General features: G+C 50.9%; 1 protein-coding gene across 13 annotated transcripts in view; it reads left to right on the top strand.

The window, feature by feature from the left end:
• The window catches only part of AFDN (afadin, adherens junction formation factor), a 134,167-nt gene that overhangs the window by 90,468 nt on the left and 28,875 nt on the right, over nucleotides 1-14,824 (top strand). For all 13 annotated transcript variants that reach the window (XM_036871618.1, XM_036871624.1, XM_036871623.1 and 10 more), the window contains 3 exons: nucleotides 953-1,151; nucleotides 5,121-5,224; nucleotides 7,379-7,465. In XM_036871618.1, the coding sequence (XP_036727513.1) occupies nucleotides 953-1,151; nucleotides 5,121-5,224; nucleotides 7,379-7,465 (390 nt within the window). The remainder of the gene's footprint in view (nucleotides 1-952; nucleotides 1,152-5,120; nucleotides 5,225-7,378; nucleotides 7,466-14,824) is intronic.

Genomic DNA, 14,824 nt, shown 5'->3' with positions numbered 1-14,824 from the left:
GCTGCGTGCGCTCACTGCCACAGTCAGCCTCGGCTGGACGCAGGTGCCCTGAGAGTTCGGTAGAGAGGCAACCTAATTGGATGGCTGGATTGATCTCCACTGCGGGGTGTATGCCTGCAGAAGACAGGTACAGAATCGCCCAAACCTGGAAGCCACCGCCTGTCCCCAAATAGACCGTGTCGCAGTCCGGGAAAGGAGCCTAACGTGCTGCACGGCCACACGGGAGGTCAGATGCCGGCTCTGCACCCTGGGCTTCCCTTTGCACGGGCCTGGGGACCCAGGAGGAGGCGGGCTAGAAGCCTGGGTGGCTGAGACTTTGGGGACGGAGGTCAGGGCAGTGAGGGCGGCGGTGAGGGCAGCGGGTGTGGTTCGGTCCCCCGAGCAGGCTGGTTGGCGGGGGCGGGGTGGTCGCGTGCTCGGCTGTACAGTCAGGATTTGTGAACCGTCCTTGTGTGTACGTTATCTCCCTAACGGAAAGTTTTTAAACAAGAATCACCCATAAACCCGTAATAGGGCAATAACCCCTGCGTAAGCTGGGAATAGGTATTTTTGTCCTGATTTTTTTTTACATTTAACATTGTGTGAGCTTTTTCCGATGTCGTTAAGTATAAAAATAAGGTTATTAGCAACTGGATGTTAAAAAATTGTGCAAGGAAAAAATTACTTTTGAGAAGGGAGAAAGACCGTTTTCTCGTGATCGAACAATTTCTTTCTATTTAAAACTACAGATCTTTTGAAATTAATAATTAATATGGTAGCTGATATACTCAGAGTATGTGCTGTGCTGATGTTCTATTGCTTCGCGAGCTGATGTGAACCGTTGATAAATTCGCCCTCGCTGCGTGTGTGTACGTAGCCACGCTACGCGCGGTTGGACGTCGTTCTACCAGCTGCTGGTCGGCTGCGCCCGTCGCCGAGCGGGTCCTTAGCTCTGTGTCTGCTTCCCAACCAGGACCTGATGGAGCACGTGGTTGGTGTGGCGGAGAACACGGCCGACGAGCTGGCACGCAGTGACGGGCGGGAGGTGCAGCTGGAGGAGGACCCCGACCTGCAGCTGCCGTTCCTTCTGCCCGAGGACGGCTACTCCTGCGACGTCGTCAGGAACATCCCAAACGGCTTGCAGGAGTTTCTGGACCCTTTGTGCCAGAGAGGTGGGTGGCGGGGCCCACGCCTGGCACCCGAGCTGGCCCGCGTGCAAGTGAGCCTTGCGCGCGTGTGTCGGTGTGTGTCAGCCCACCCGTGTTGTGTGCGCCCTGTGTGCTTCTGAAGAAGCTGGGGGTCCGGCGGCTTGGAAGGGAGCGTCCCGTGGGGAGGTGGGGTCAGAAGCGTGCTGACCGCGGGGTCCCGGGTGTTGCCCCGGTGCCCGGGAGCACGTCTCTGCTCGCCTGGTGTCACCGTCACAGCAGAGGGGACCTTGGCTCTCCTCCCTTCTGGGTTCTGTGTGAGCCTGGGAGCTCCATCTGTCCTACAGACCCGGACCGTAAGTTTCGTTGGGGCCCCCAGAGCAGAGCCGTCAAGAGCAGCCCCAGCGCTAGAACCAGACGGCCTGAGCTCTGACCTCTGTCACCTTGGACCTCCCCCGTGCAGTGGGCGTGTCGACAGTGCCACCCCACGGGGCTGTCTTGAGGACTGAGCAGGTTGCTGAGCGTGGAGCCCCTGGCACTGTGGCACGAGGGCGAGCCCGGGCACGTCACGACGCCAGGCTCGCACACGCGTGTATGCTGACGCACGGGCACAGCGCAGCGCGTCTCCCGCTTTTACTCCATGCCCTCTGTCCACTCTCTTGTTGACGTGTGCCGAGGAAGACACAGGCCGACCTCGGAGGCGTTGTGGGTCTGGTTCCAGGCCATGGCGATGAAGAGGATGCCGCCGGAAATCAAGGCGCGTGAAGCTCTGGTTGCCAGTGCATGTGTGGAAGTTACGTTCACACCGTGCTGTAATCCGTCTGTTAGGCGTGCAAAAGCATTACATCTGAAAAGCAGTGGACATGCTTTCAGTAAAAAAGTACTTTATCGCTGAAAAATGCTGATCACCGCCCAAGCCTTCAACAAGTCTTAGTCATCACAGATCATAGGTCACCATAACAGACATGATAGTAATGGAAAAGTTTGAAAGAGTGCAAGAATTACCAGAATGCGACACACAGACATGAAGTGAGCAAATGCTGTGGGGAAAGTGGCGTCGATAGCCTTGCTTGATGCAGGGCTGCCACAGACCTTTCAATCTGTAGGGGAAACAATCTTTGCAAAGCACGATAAAATGAGGTCTGCCTGTACCACAGTTATACCTGAACCACGAGCTTTTAAATTAGACCAGATTTCACTTCTAGTCTGCTGTTTTTTTTGTAATGTGGAGCTCAGATGAGTAGCAAAAGAGATGCAAAATTTAGGAGTTAACTTTTCTATTATTATTTTTTTTATTTGCTTAAATTAAGGTCCGTAGATATATAAATATATAAACTTAGTGAGTGTAACTTCAGTGAATGTTTCACTCACCACAATAGGTCTTTACATCTTCAAAGGTTTTGATCGTTTTAAAAAATTCATTTTATAAAGGCTGCTGCTTGTAACGAACTGTGTTTGTACAGCAGCTGGCAGGTGTGTCTGTGACCCTCCCAGGAGCGCTGACTGAGCTCTTGGTGCTGTCCTGGGAGAAGCGCAGGCAGGGTGGGATGTGGTTCTTAAAGCATCGGTGTGTGTGCAGGATGAAGGGGCGGGGGCAGGGGCGGGCCGGCAGAGCCCTCAGTTCAGCCCTGACTCTGGGACGAGCGGGGCGGGAGGAAGGGGTGTGGGCTGCGCTCACGTCTGGGAGAGCTTCAGTCGGGCAGCGCGAGTCCCTGAGCCACAGCGGCCTGAGCGGGGGCCTGGTAGGGAGGTGGTGGCCGGGGCGGCCGCTTTGGGGCCGTGGGACTGCTTTGGGGTGTCCTCCCTGCTCCCGTGGGCTCCCCGCCACTCACGCAGCAGTCCTGCGCCTTCACCGCCGGGCTCGTGCCTGCCCTCCTGCTCTGAAGGTCCCCGTCACCTGCCGTTGGGCGCGGCACCATCCCCTGCCAGTCCTGGCCCCCTGCCTGCAAGTGCACGAGCCGTGTTCCCGGCACTGGACCGTGTGCCGTGCACCCAGGTGGTCGCGCCCCGCGTCTGCTCCGCTTCCCGCTGCCTGACTCCTGGCCGTGGCCCTGTTTTCTGAAATTCCAGCCAGCACCCCTTGTCTGGGGGCTCAGCCTCTCCCCCACACGGCTGCCGCCTTCCCCGCCCGTGGGTCTCCCCTTCTGTGGTGATGCTTGGTGCCAGCGTTTGCGCCGTCCGCGTGCGTCCGTCTGCGTGTTGGAGTGGGAGTCCGGCAGGACAGGCTGCCGGTCGTCCCTGGTCTGCGCCTGCTCAGTGCCAGGCAGAGGGCCGTCGGGGCCACGTGCTGCCAGGGCTGCTCTTCGGGACCTTGTGAACAAGCCTGCGGAGGCTGACTCACCAGCACCCGTCGGACGAGCTAGGCGTGCTGGGTACCCAGCTGCCGGCTCCACAGTAGGTGCTGCGGAGAAGGTCTTTGCCAGCCTGGGGGCGGTGCGGTCCTGACCGGATGATGCTGTTTTCTCCGTGACTTCCCCGTAGGCTTTCCCGAGTGATTCGTTGTAGGGCGTATGTGGTGTTTCCTCACGGTCTAGGCAGCCCCACGCTGTTTCATACATCTTAGATGATAATGCAGCCAAGTACAAAGCTGCTTTTAAATAAGACTTACAGACAACTGGGTGTTTTCTTCTATGACGTCAGCGGTTTTAATGCTTCATGCTCAATTTTTTGTAAGCCGAATAAAGAACCGCTTTGTGCTCTCAATTTATGTTCCTTTGGCGTTTTCGTGTAATACGATTCTATGAGAGAAGCCATAAAGCCAGCACGGACTCATACCTGACCTGAGATGCGTTCCTGATGCTGAGAAAGTAAACCGTCTGTGTGCACATGGTCCAGACGTCGTGCAAACCTGATGTTTAAAAAATTAGAAAATTACAGCTGTTGACGTTTCAAAACCGTGACAATTATGATTCCCTAAAACATGGGAAAGAGAAGTAAATTGTAGGTAATATTTCAATGAAACTGGATTGAAACAGTGATTTTTTTTTAAAAAAAAAGGACTTAAAACTAAGTAAAAATAATTTGTACCCATATTTTAATTGAGTATATTTGTGACGTCTTCTTTTCCCTCTACCACAAACAACCTCATAACTGTCCAAAGATAACAGCCCAAGTGACCCTTGCTGGGGGGACACTAGTGCGGATGCGGGTACCAGCAGGGGCAAGCCAGGACCCCAGCCGCCCGACGCCCAGCGCCCAGGTCATCGGGACCAGCGCGTGTCTGGCAAGCAGTGTGCTCTTCGTAATTGTTAGCTGCTGCTAATAAGACCACTTTGGAGAACAGAAGAATTGTGCAGGGCCTGTGTGATCTGACTTTGTCACGAAATCTCTGAGAAACTCTGTAAGATCTGACAAATGAGGAATGACATAGGCTTACTTTTGTAAAGATGTCATTTGTCCCTGATGAAAATATCAGAGATATTCTTTAAAACAGTATAAAATGATTCTAAATTTCGTTTGGAAGAAATTTAAGTGAGTGTGACTTGTCAGGAAATTTGGGCAAAGAGTGATGAGAAGGAGGCCAGTCCTACCCCAGAATTGCTATACGAGTGGAATAAATCGTTTACCCCAGCGTGTGAGCCTGTGCGCAGACGTCTGTGCTGGTGCCGTTCTCTGGCCCCTCTTTCCTCTCCTGTGTTAGAGATTCTCAGTGTGACTGAGGCGCTCTTAGTTGAGCAGAGCAGACCAATCTGCAAGGAGGCGATTTCAGTGCACTTCTGTAATTTTTCATTGATGTAAGGGAAGAAGTCTTCGGAATAAAGAAGAGGGGAGACCAATTTCACTTCTCTGCTTGGTGTTGAAATTCCACTGGACCAAAGCAAATACACAATTTTAAATGTCTGATAATTCAGTTTTCAGAGAGAATAAAAGTAATTAAGAAAAATAAATGTTGTCATTAGGTAGCAGTTGCTGCTTTCTGTTGCTTCCCTTGTTGAAGATGATGGGTCTGACGTGGTGTGCTTTTCATTCTTAACAGTTTGCCTATTTTCTCCCCAGGATTTTGCAGGTTAATTCCTCACCCACGTTCACCAGGCACTTGGACAATATATTTTGAAGGTGCAGATTATGAGAGTCACCTTATGCGGGAGAACACAGAACTGGCAAGTATTGTGAGAATGACAGATGGACAAGAAAAGGAAACATGTTCCTTACGATTTGAAAATATTTTTATTTTCAGGCCACGTCTATATAGTTTTGTCTATAAACAAATGGTACTTTTAAAAATAAAACATACTTATACCCACGGTTACATCAACCATAATACCTATTTTAAAAATATATTAATATGGTAGTCTTAATGGGTTTTATTAGAAAATTTTTCTTTGGTAAAAGTATTTTCTTTTTTCTAGTCAGTTCTACCTTGTCTTAAATGTGTGCCAAATCATTTACTAACATTTTGTATCTGTCTGAAAGAGCGGTCATCCCAGCATTCACTAGCCTCATAGATTTTAGGGAAAATTCTGCCTTGCTTCCCACAGAGAGTTTTAAACAAGAAAGGGTGCTTTTCCGTGTCTTAGAAAGTGATGCCAGACCAGAGTTGTCGTATGCTACGTACACTAGCAAGTCACTCCAGGAAAAATACAAACAAATGAAATTTTTCCTTTTAGAACTTGTTTGTTCCGTTCCATTTACCTTAAACATGTAATTCCCTCTTAAGCCACGTAAGGGTTCAGAGGAGCCTAGCAGATGTGACCACACGTTTGGCAGGTTACTGTGGACGGGGTCAGTGTGTTACGTGCGATGGACGTGGCAGTCAGTCCCCTGGCCCTGATACCGGTGTGCCCGGGCCAAGATTTGGGGATTCTCCTCTATGAAAAACAGCCATGAGTCTTCTGAAGCTTTAGAAACTTCCTTGTGGTGTCCTAACTTATTCCTTAGTCAAAACATTGTGCCTAATACTTACCTAATTTCTAAGAAAACAAGAGTATGTAAGGTGACAACACTTAATGTAAGGTGAACAGTGTGATGTGTGTTTTGTATATTAAATTCAAAGTAATTATTTTTGCTTAGTAGCAAACTTTAGATTTGAGCATCTCCAAAAATTGAATTAGTTGGTGATTGCTGTTACACCAAATAGATCACATTTAACTACCGATACAGTGAATGTGCCACTAATACTTTAGATTAACATCTAAAGTAGCAAACTTTAGATTTGAGCATCTCCAAAAATTGAATTAGTTGGTGATTGCTGTTACACCAAATAGGTCATATTTAACTACTGATACAGTGAATGTGCCGCTAGTACTCTTTATTAGCTGTTGTTTAGCTACTAGCAAGTAATAGCAGCAATTTCTAATTCCCAGATTTTATAGGAAAACGAGTACCTTAGATGGAATCACTGATTTTTTTCAACTTTCTAGTTTATTCATGGATCCCTGAGAAGATTTCAGGTCTTGAGATTTCAGGTCTTGATATTTTAAAAAGCTTTGTCACCTAATCTTATTTATTTCCCTTAAAATATTCTCATCCAGACTTTGGTTCTAAATTAACAAGCCATGTGTACAATTACCATTTCTTGGCCATGTGCCTGCATACTTATGTATTTAACTAAATTCTCTCAGTGTGGGCACTGGGAATTTTCTTCTTTACTTTTGTTAACTCTTTCACATGAGGCTTGACACGTACAGGACATGTAACTTCAGTGGCTAATTTCACTTTCTCGTTTGTTTGTGGATCTGTTCAAAAACTGGCCTATCTTATTGGTCAGTAACTTATTCCCCAGCCACGGGCTTCACAGAATCATGCAGAACTTCGGGTCCCCCTGTCTGAAGCCTGTGGCTGCTGTATTTTTGCTGTTGAACTTTCCCAGGAGACAGAGATGTGAGGTCATCTTTGTCTTCACTGTTTTTGCAGTCCTCCCCATAGACAGTGTAAAGTCAGCGTAAATTTCTTTTTTAAAGAACACCTAGTAATTGGTGCTGAAAGATAATAAAGTAAAGATTTAATTTGGTCTTTATGATCAGGTTTTTCTCATGTGATAGTAATGCAAGGTTAGTTGTATTTTATAAGTTAAGTTCTTTAAATAACATTTAAATAGCATCTGTGATGATTCATCTTTAAGGCTCTGGAGTCAAGACTATTGGTATTTACTTTTCCAGATTACTCCATGAGGAGTATCTGTATTCATTGATTTTTACTGTTTCCTTTTCCACTCTCCGTTGGTTTCCTCTCCCCACTACCGGAGAGAAAACGAGTGACCGAATGGCGGTACTTGCATTTCAGGCCTGTAGTAAAGTTCTGTTTCCATCCCTTAGGCTCAGCCTCTGAGGAAAGAACCAGAAGTAATCACGGTGACCCTCAAAAAGCAGAACGGAATGGGCCTTAGCATTGTCGCAGCAAAGGTAGGGCGGGACAGGTGGTGGCAGAGCTGCCGGCCTTCATCCTTTAAGTCTTGGGCCAGCAGCTGTCGGGGCCGAGCTGCGCGTCCGGTTCTGCGTCTGGGAGGGGGCGAGGGCGTGGGAATGGAGCCCCGGGCTCGCTGCGTTCCCGGGGTGACTGCTCCGCGGACGGGCCAGGGTGCGAGCTCCCTGAGCTGGGCAGGTGGTGCTCCCGGGGAGCCAGGGCGGGAGGGACCCGACACCCCGCTCCCGCATCCGTGTGCAGCGGGCCCCCGGGTCCCTGGCCCCCCGCAGGCTGCAGCTCCTGGCAGCAGGGGTCCTGGAGGCCGCGACCCGCGTGCGGGCACCACGTGGGAGCCGCAGCAAGGGAGCTCCACACGGCCCTGTCTGGGGAGAGGGGAGGGGAAGGAGGCGCTTCGCTCATTTTAAAGACTGTGATTGACAGGTGGGGTGTTCTGTTTCTCAGAGAAACGAAAGGGTTTGGAAGAAAAAAGGGACATGGTGAAACCGAGATTCTAGGGCATTGGTGTGCAGGAGGAAGTACAGCCCTGGGACTAAAGCAGCCAGAGGAGCTGAGCCTTTGTATTAGCACGTGGAAGGCAGGTGTGGTCTGGGGCACAGCAGCCTGGGTCTGAAGCACCGCATCACCTGGGCTCACCCAGGGAGGCCAAGGAGCCAGGCCTGCAGGCCGGGACTCACGCTCACCCCTTCCGATGCGGTCCTGCTCGTGGGCCACGTTTGCAGCCTGTCGTGATTGGGTGGGCCCACAGCTCAGAACACTGGGGGATGTGAGTGGGAAGTTACAGGCTGCAGACTGTTTTCCTCTTTGCTCACCGAGTCAGATGCCCATTTTCAGGGGAAAAAAAAAATTTATTAGGATAAAAATTACCCCACCACACTCCAGTATACAGAAAAAATGTAACCCCCGTATTTTCTGATTTTTACATGTATATATGTATATAAAAACCGTATTTCAGATGCTTGTCTTACTTGAGATTTGAAATTCTCCTTATCTCTTCCAGTACAAAGCTACCTGTTTTCTGTAGGTTTAAGTTGGATCTACTTAAGTGTCTCTGGGCCCTTCCCTCTGGTCCGAGTCCTGAGTGTAGCAGACAGTGAGGCCCCGCGTGGGCTCCCCCCAAACCCCCTCTGGCCTCTGGCCTCGCCCGGATGCCAGGCGTCAGTGGGCAGTTAGGACAAGGAGCCGGGCTCAGGGCCACCGTCCAGCCTTGTCCCCGTGCCCGCGGTCGCCGGTGAGAGGTGGGCAGTTAGGACAAGGAGCCGGGCTCAGGGCCGCCGTCCAGCCTTGTCCCCGTGCCCGCGGTCGCCGGTGAGAGGTGGGCAGTAGGACAAGGAGCCGGGCTCAGGGCCGCCGTCCAGCCTTGTCCCTGTGCCCGTGGTCGCCGGTGAGAGGTGGGCAGTGAGGACAAGGAGCCGGGCTCAGGGCCGCCGTCCAGCCTTGTCCCCGTGCCCGCGGTCGCCGGTGAGAGGCGGGAGCAGGGGACGCCAGCCCCGGGGCTCCGTCGCCCCAAGCACGTGGCCGGGGTCGGGTGAAGAGCAGCCGCAGGAAACCCTCTCCCTGCCAGCGTCGAGTCGGGATCAGCGCAGGCCCCCTGAGGAGATGCCTCGTGCGCTGGCCCTCGGAGGATGAGCCGTGAAGCCTGGTGGAGGGGCGGGCGCAGACTTCGCGGCCCCGGGGCCAGAGCGCGGAGGCGAGGGGAGCCCTTGGAGGTGACCCGAGAGGAGGCGAGACCTGACGCCGAGGAGCAGGGTCTGCAGGCCCCCCACGGGGCCCAGGCGGGCAGACACTGCTCGGCGGGCGTGTGGTCACAGCGGGAAAGCGGGCAGGGCAGTGGTCAGTGAGGCGTGTGGCCGGGTCCCCAGGAGACTGATTCCAAGAAGCCCGAGGGCTTGCTGCAGTTGCAGGCTTTAGAGGGAGTAGCCACTGAAGGGCTCGCGTAAGACGTGGTGGGCTCAGAGTGCAGTCCTGAGAGTTTATCCTTCCTGCCTTGGGGAGCGTGGTCCGAGGGGCTCAGAAGTGCAGCCAGGGGCTAGTGAGGTAGCTACGCCTGGTTTTGCAAGTGGCAGGAGTATCCGCTCAGCGGGGGAAGGAGGTGGCAGTGGAGACGGAGGCCAGGCGGCCGCGGCAGCACGTTTACTCGTGGAGCAGTGTGGCGTCGCTGGGACAGACGCCCCTGCAGGCAGCCGGGCCCCGGCTCGTCCGCCGCTGCAGGGCTGCCAGCTTCTGGTGCATCTTGGGCGCGGATGTGTATTCGTTGAATGGCAGCTTTCACCTTGGTTGCTGAACTGGGTGTAGTGAGTGGAAGAGAGAAATATCACAGTGTATCCCAGGTCTGTCTTCAGCAGCTGGGCGTGTGGGAGTGTTGACTGAAGGTGGGGCTCCTGAAAAGGAGCACGTTTCGGCAGGGAGAGAATCGAGAGCTCAGTTTTGAGCGTGTTAGACTTGAGAGCCAGCAGGATGCCTGTTGAGCTAGACAAGCGAGCGCTGTCGCATGCGTCGCTGGACCCGCGGGTGGAACTCGGAGGGAGGGTCGGAGGCATAGGGCTGCTCTAAGGGGGTAAGAGCGTGCTCTAGCAGCCGGACAGCGTGCCGTTTTCAGGCATGGAAAAGTGTGGCAATGTCTGTTCTTAAAATGAGACACGACTCTAACAGTTCACCTGTGGACTCCGTGGCTTTTTCTCCAGCTGAGCTGTAGTCTCTTCGGTGCTCGCAAAGCAGTGTTGAGCAAGAGTGAACACGTCCTGTAATGGACGCACGTTGCTGAAACAGCGCTCTGTGCTTGGTGCCCGGCTAGGTCTGCGTCAGCCGGCGTGACAGCGCAGGTGGCCTCGGGGGACTCCGAGGCCGTGCAGTGAGCGCGGGCAGCCGGGGTGCAGGGCCTCTGCTCGCAGAGCTCGGCGTCCTCCGTGGCGGGCGCCCGGGCTCAGACTGCCCCCCGCTCCACGCGTGCGGCCCGGGGCAGAGCGCTTCCCCCCCACACGCTCAGCGTGGCCGCACCTCAGGTCTGGGGAAAGGAGCTTGCAGGCCGCCGTGTTAAATTCTACCCCCGTCACCCTTACTTGCGTCTGTGTGTTTTGGCCCTTTCTGTGAGCTGCTGTGGCCTTTGTGTTCGGCTCCGTTCTTCTTTACTTCTTCCTAATTAGCGTGTGGCCTCGCGGCCATGAGCCTGGGCAGGGTTCTGATGTCAGCCCGGCGACGCCCCTTCCAGGCCGCGGCTGTCTTATGGAATCCAGACGCCTTGGAACCGTTGTGCACCGTCCACTCTGTGAAACCCTGCCTTGGGGAAGTTTGGGGCGCTACTTCTCACTCAGCTGAGGGCCGGCACGGTGCTTCCTGTTTAACTTGGATTTTTAAAATAGAAACCGTTCCCTCCTTTTTATTTTTCTAGCTCTTTTTAAAGTTTAATAAAGTACAGAGTAAACGAAAATCTGAGCTTGCCCGGTTACGTAAGAGTCCGAGTTTGCATCGGTCTGGCTGGAGTTGCTCAGTGCCGTCCGGGTTGTGGCGTCCAGCTCAGCTTCGTGGTGGCGAGCCTCGAGAGGCCAGCTGTGTGCCACTGTTGCCACCGGGGGAGGTAGACGGTTGTGTTTCAGCGGGAGGAGCTGGTGCGCCCGAGGGACCAAGATGTGGCTCTCTGTTGTCGGGAGAGCAGAGTCTGTGGTGAGTCTCTTCGGGGGCTGTGGTGGCCGTGGCTGGTCTCTTTAGAGGCTGCTTTCCCTCCACGGTAACGCGCTTCAGCCTGTCCGGGGCTCGCTTGCCCGTGAAGCCGCCGTGTAGGGAGCTCGTAATTACATACCCAGATGCTGACTGCTCTGCAGCTCAGCACTGTGGATTCCTGAGGTTCGTGAAACTGTGAGGCTTCTATGTACTTTTTATACAAGAAAAAACCATTAATCTCCTCCTGCTGGGTACGGTACGGTGGAAGTTGCTTGAAATATTGGTAGCTGCTGCTGTAGAGTTTGCCGAGGACGTGCAAGAATATCCACGATGCAACTTCTTTTTGGCCGTTTTAGGTGCTTTTTACTGCAGGCTTTCTCCAAAACCTGTTTTTTCTAAAAGTGAACATAAAAGTGACAATTTGAAAGGTACTTAGGATATTTTACTATTTTATTTAAAAATGAATGGTTAATTGAATCTTAGTTTGTGCTTTGACTGTATACGGTTTTTAAGTTTTTAAATCTTACTTAGTTAGCTTAAAACACAAAATAAAATTCCTGTGCCTTAAAAAGGAGAGGATAAAAGCAGTGTTTATTGATAATACTGCCTTTTCACCACTTGAAAAGTGAGTTTGAACTACAGTTTAGTCCTTTAAGGAATTTGAGACCTTCACCCTTGTGTTCCTTAGTGACCTTATTGAGACCAGGTGGGAAAGACCTAGTCAAAGAAGTGAGTCGGGAAATTCTCAGTTCCCTTTTAAGATCAATTCCAAAGTGTACCAGGTGACTGCAGTTTCTCCCGTGGACATGCCAGGAATAGCTTTCCGTTAAGTCGTGCGAAACGACCAAGTGCCCTGCGTGGCTGTCGCTTGTGAATTTGGAAACAATGTTTTATATTTTTGTCCTAATCATAAATTGTATAAAAGAACAACGTTTTACCTCTACATTTACAGTAACGGCCTACGTGCAAACTTCTTGGGTCGACCGAAATAACTGGATTCAATTACAGTATTAAAATAATGTAATCGGAAGAGTCATGTTAACCCTCTAAAGCAGAGCCATCTTTTCACGCGGTGGTTGGCACACGTAGAGAACGGCGGTATTTGTAGGGTCCCCAGGTGGAGGGTGTGGCTGTGGAGCAGCCCAGCCTGGCGAGGCCCAGACAGCCCCGGGGCACCGGCCTGAGCCGGGCAGGGACCGACGGGTCACCTTCCTTGTCTCACTCTTGAGCCACAGACGCTCTGAGGCTCCCGGGGAAGCTGCCCCTTCGCCCTGGAGAACCCTCCTCGCACCCTGGGTCGTGCGCCCACGCCTCCGGGCCCCGAGGCCTCCTGCAGCCCGTCTGTAGGGCCCAGTTCAGAATCGCTGTGGTTTGCTTCCTTTACTTTACAGAGAGTGAAGAGATAGATGACACGGTGTTGTTTGTTTGTGCTTTATGCAAACGGTAGACAGATGGGCAGAGCTGACCCTGGAGCCTCTCTGGCAGAAAGGGCGCTTACCCCGCGAGTGCCGTCCAGGCTGCTGGGGGGAGAGTGTCTCAGGCATGAGTTTGAAAACTGATTGTTTCAGAACTAAGGTAATTCCTACCAAAAAGAGAGAGCCTGACAATGTTTTTAAAACTCTAGTCTGAATTTTAGTAGTTTATGAATCAGAACTCTTGTCTGACTAGAACTAAAGCAGCTCCAAACACTGAGAAAGGGGCGGATGGGCAGAGCGTTGTACTGAATCTGCCTGATGAGTTTTAAATACTCCTGGCTCTCAGGTCAGCCCAGCCCACTGATTGTTTGAAAGCCTTTCGCCAGAGTGCAGGCTGTTTCCACGCCGGGAACAATAGGCTGAACTCACGCTGCTGTGGCTGGCCAGTCTGTCTGCCTCCTCCTGCTGCTTTTTTTTTTTTGGGGGGGGGGATTGTGTTTTAATGATGTTTTTATGCTGTAACTCATATCACACTCCCACACTCACTCAGAAATTGCAGCTGGAATGTTTGAAGCGGGGTTGCTTCTGATTGAGTCTCTCTGAGCGGGAGGTGAGAGCACCTGTGCTTCAGCCTTTCCCAAGGTGCCTTAGAAGATTTAGAGCAAACAAGGTATTTGGGAGCAGCCTTTTCTAAACTTGTAGCCGGTTCTCATCGGATGCATAAGGCAGCTGACTGATAGGGGCGTGTTTCTTTCGGTTCTGGGGAAAGCGCAGTGTGGCTTCTGCTGTCTGTCCTTCTATTCGGGCATCATTTTTGTCAGCTGACCGCTGTTCTCTCGTGTACCTATTCTGCAGGTAAATTCCAGGTGTGGTGTTGCTTCACCCCCTTCAACCTCTGCCCTTTCCTTCTCTCCTCCTCCTCTCAGACTCCTTCTCCTCAAGCCTCCTTCTCTCCCTTTTAAGGGAAAGGAAAGCAGCTTCAAGATGCATTTTAAGGTTAAATACTGAGATCACACAGGAGTGACCTTTGTTATTTCACTTTAACTGCTTTTTTCAGGACTGAGGATCTAGCCCTCTGCCTTCTTTTGTGCCCCTGGCTACTGTGTGTGGTCACCATTCTCTACCCGCCTGAAATTACGTTAAAGGCCACAAATGCCAGACAGCAGCTCGAGTGCTGTACTGCGTGTGACTCTCATCGGTGCCTCTGGAAGGGAAAATGTGGTTTTGATTTTTTAAAATGTACTTTTAATATTTAATTCCAAAGTTGTATCTAGTGAAATTCATAATTCCTGATGCCTTTGGAACATATAACTGCTTTCCAGAAGACAGTTTTTAAAAAGGAATTTGATTTGTCAGGTGAGGAATGGATAATTCCAAATGGTTATGCTTATTGTGTTCATTTTAATTTTACAAATAACATGGACCAAAAATACAATAATATCTTTTCAAATGCCGGTTTGGACAACTTTAGGCAAGTAATTCTTAGAATACTTTACTCTTTATATATTTACTTATTATACTGTGGTTCTCTTCTCATGGTTGGAAATCAGAGTGTATAATGTTAGCATATATATTGTGTTGCAGTTAGATCTTGTTTTTACCCAGTTATCTGCCTAATTATAGATTACTGCTAGTATCTTTGGTTACTAATAACATAGATATACTGTGAGAAGCTTAGAGTTTTAGAGCAGTGCTGTCCAATAGAAATAGAGTACGTGGGCCGTGTAGGTGATTCAGAATTTTCTATTAGCTGCATTTACAAAAATAAAAGAAACTGAAATTACCTTTAATAGTGTGTCTTCTGTTGTGCAGTTACGGTTTCGTGTGGTCATGTAAGTCGTTAGTGAGATGGTTCAGAGTCTTCTTTTGCACGCTCAGTCTTTGAAGGCGGGTGCACTCTGCACTGAACTACACGTCTCGGCTTGCACGAGCTGCTTCCCAGCGCTCAGCAGCCCCTGGGCCTCGTGGCTGCCGCGCCCGACACGCCTCACGTACCTTCACGAGCGAGCGTCTGGAAAGCTCCCTGCGTATGTTCCTCTCGTGGGCTTTTGGTCAGTGCTCAGGCAGCTCGTCTTTGCATTCTTCTAATGACAGATGCGCTGCCTTGATACGTAGCAGCAAAAAGGTATGACTTGTGGACTCCGTTTTTATTTCTTAATTAGAAAAGTAGAATTACCATAAAATGAATTTTAACTTTGTGCGTATGTAAATAAAAGAGGAACTTAATAGAATTTGTTTAGTAAGTTTTTTTAAAGTTCAGTCTTACTG

Source organism: Balaenoptera musculus, chromosome 12 (assembly GCF_009873245.2).
Source record: "Balaenoptera musculus isolate JJ_BM4_2016_0621 chromosome 12, mBalMus1.pri.v3, whole genome shotgun sequence".
Classification (NCBI taxonomy): Eukaryota; Metazoa; Chordata; class Mammalia; order Artiodactyla; family Balaenopteridae; genus Balaenoptera; species Balaenoptera musculus.
This window is presented reverse-complemented; position numbering and strand designations above follow the sequence as displayed.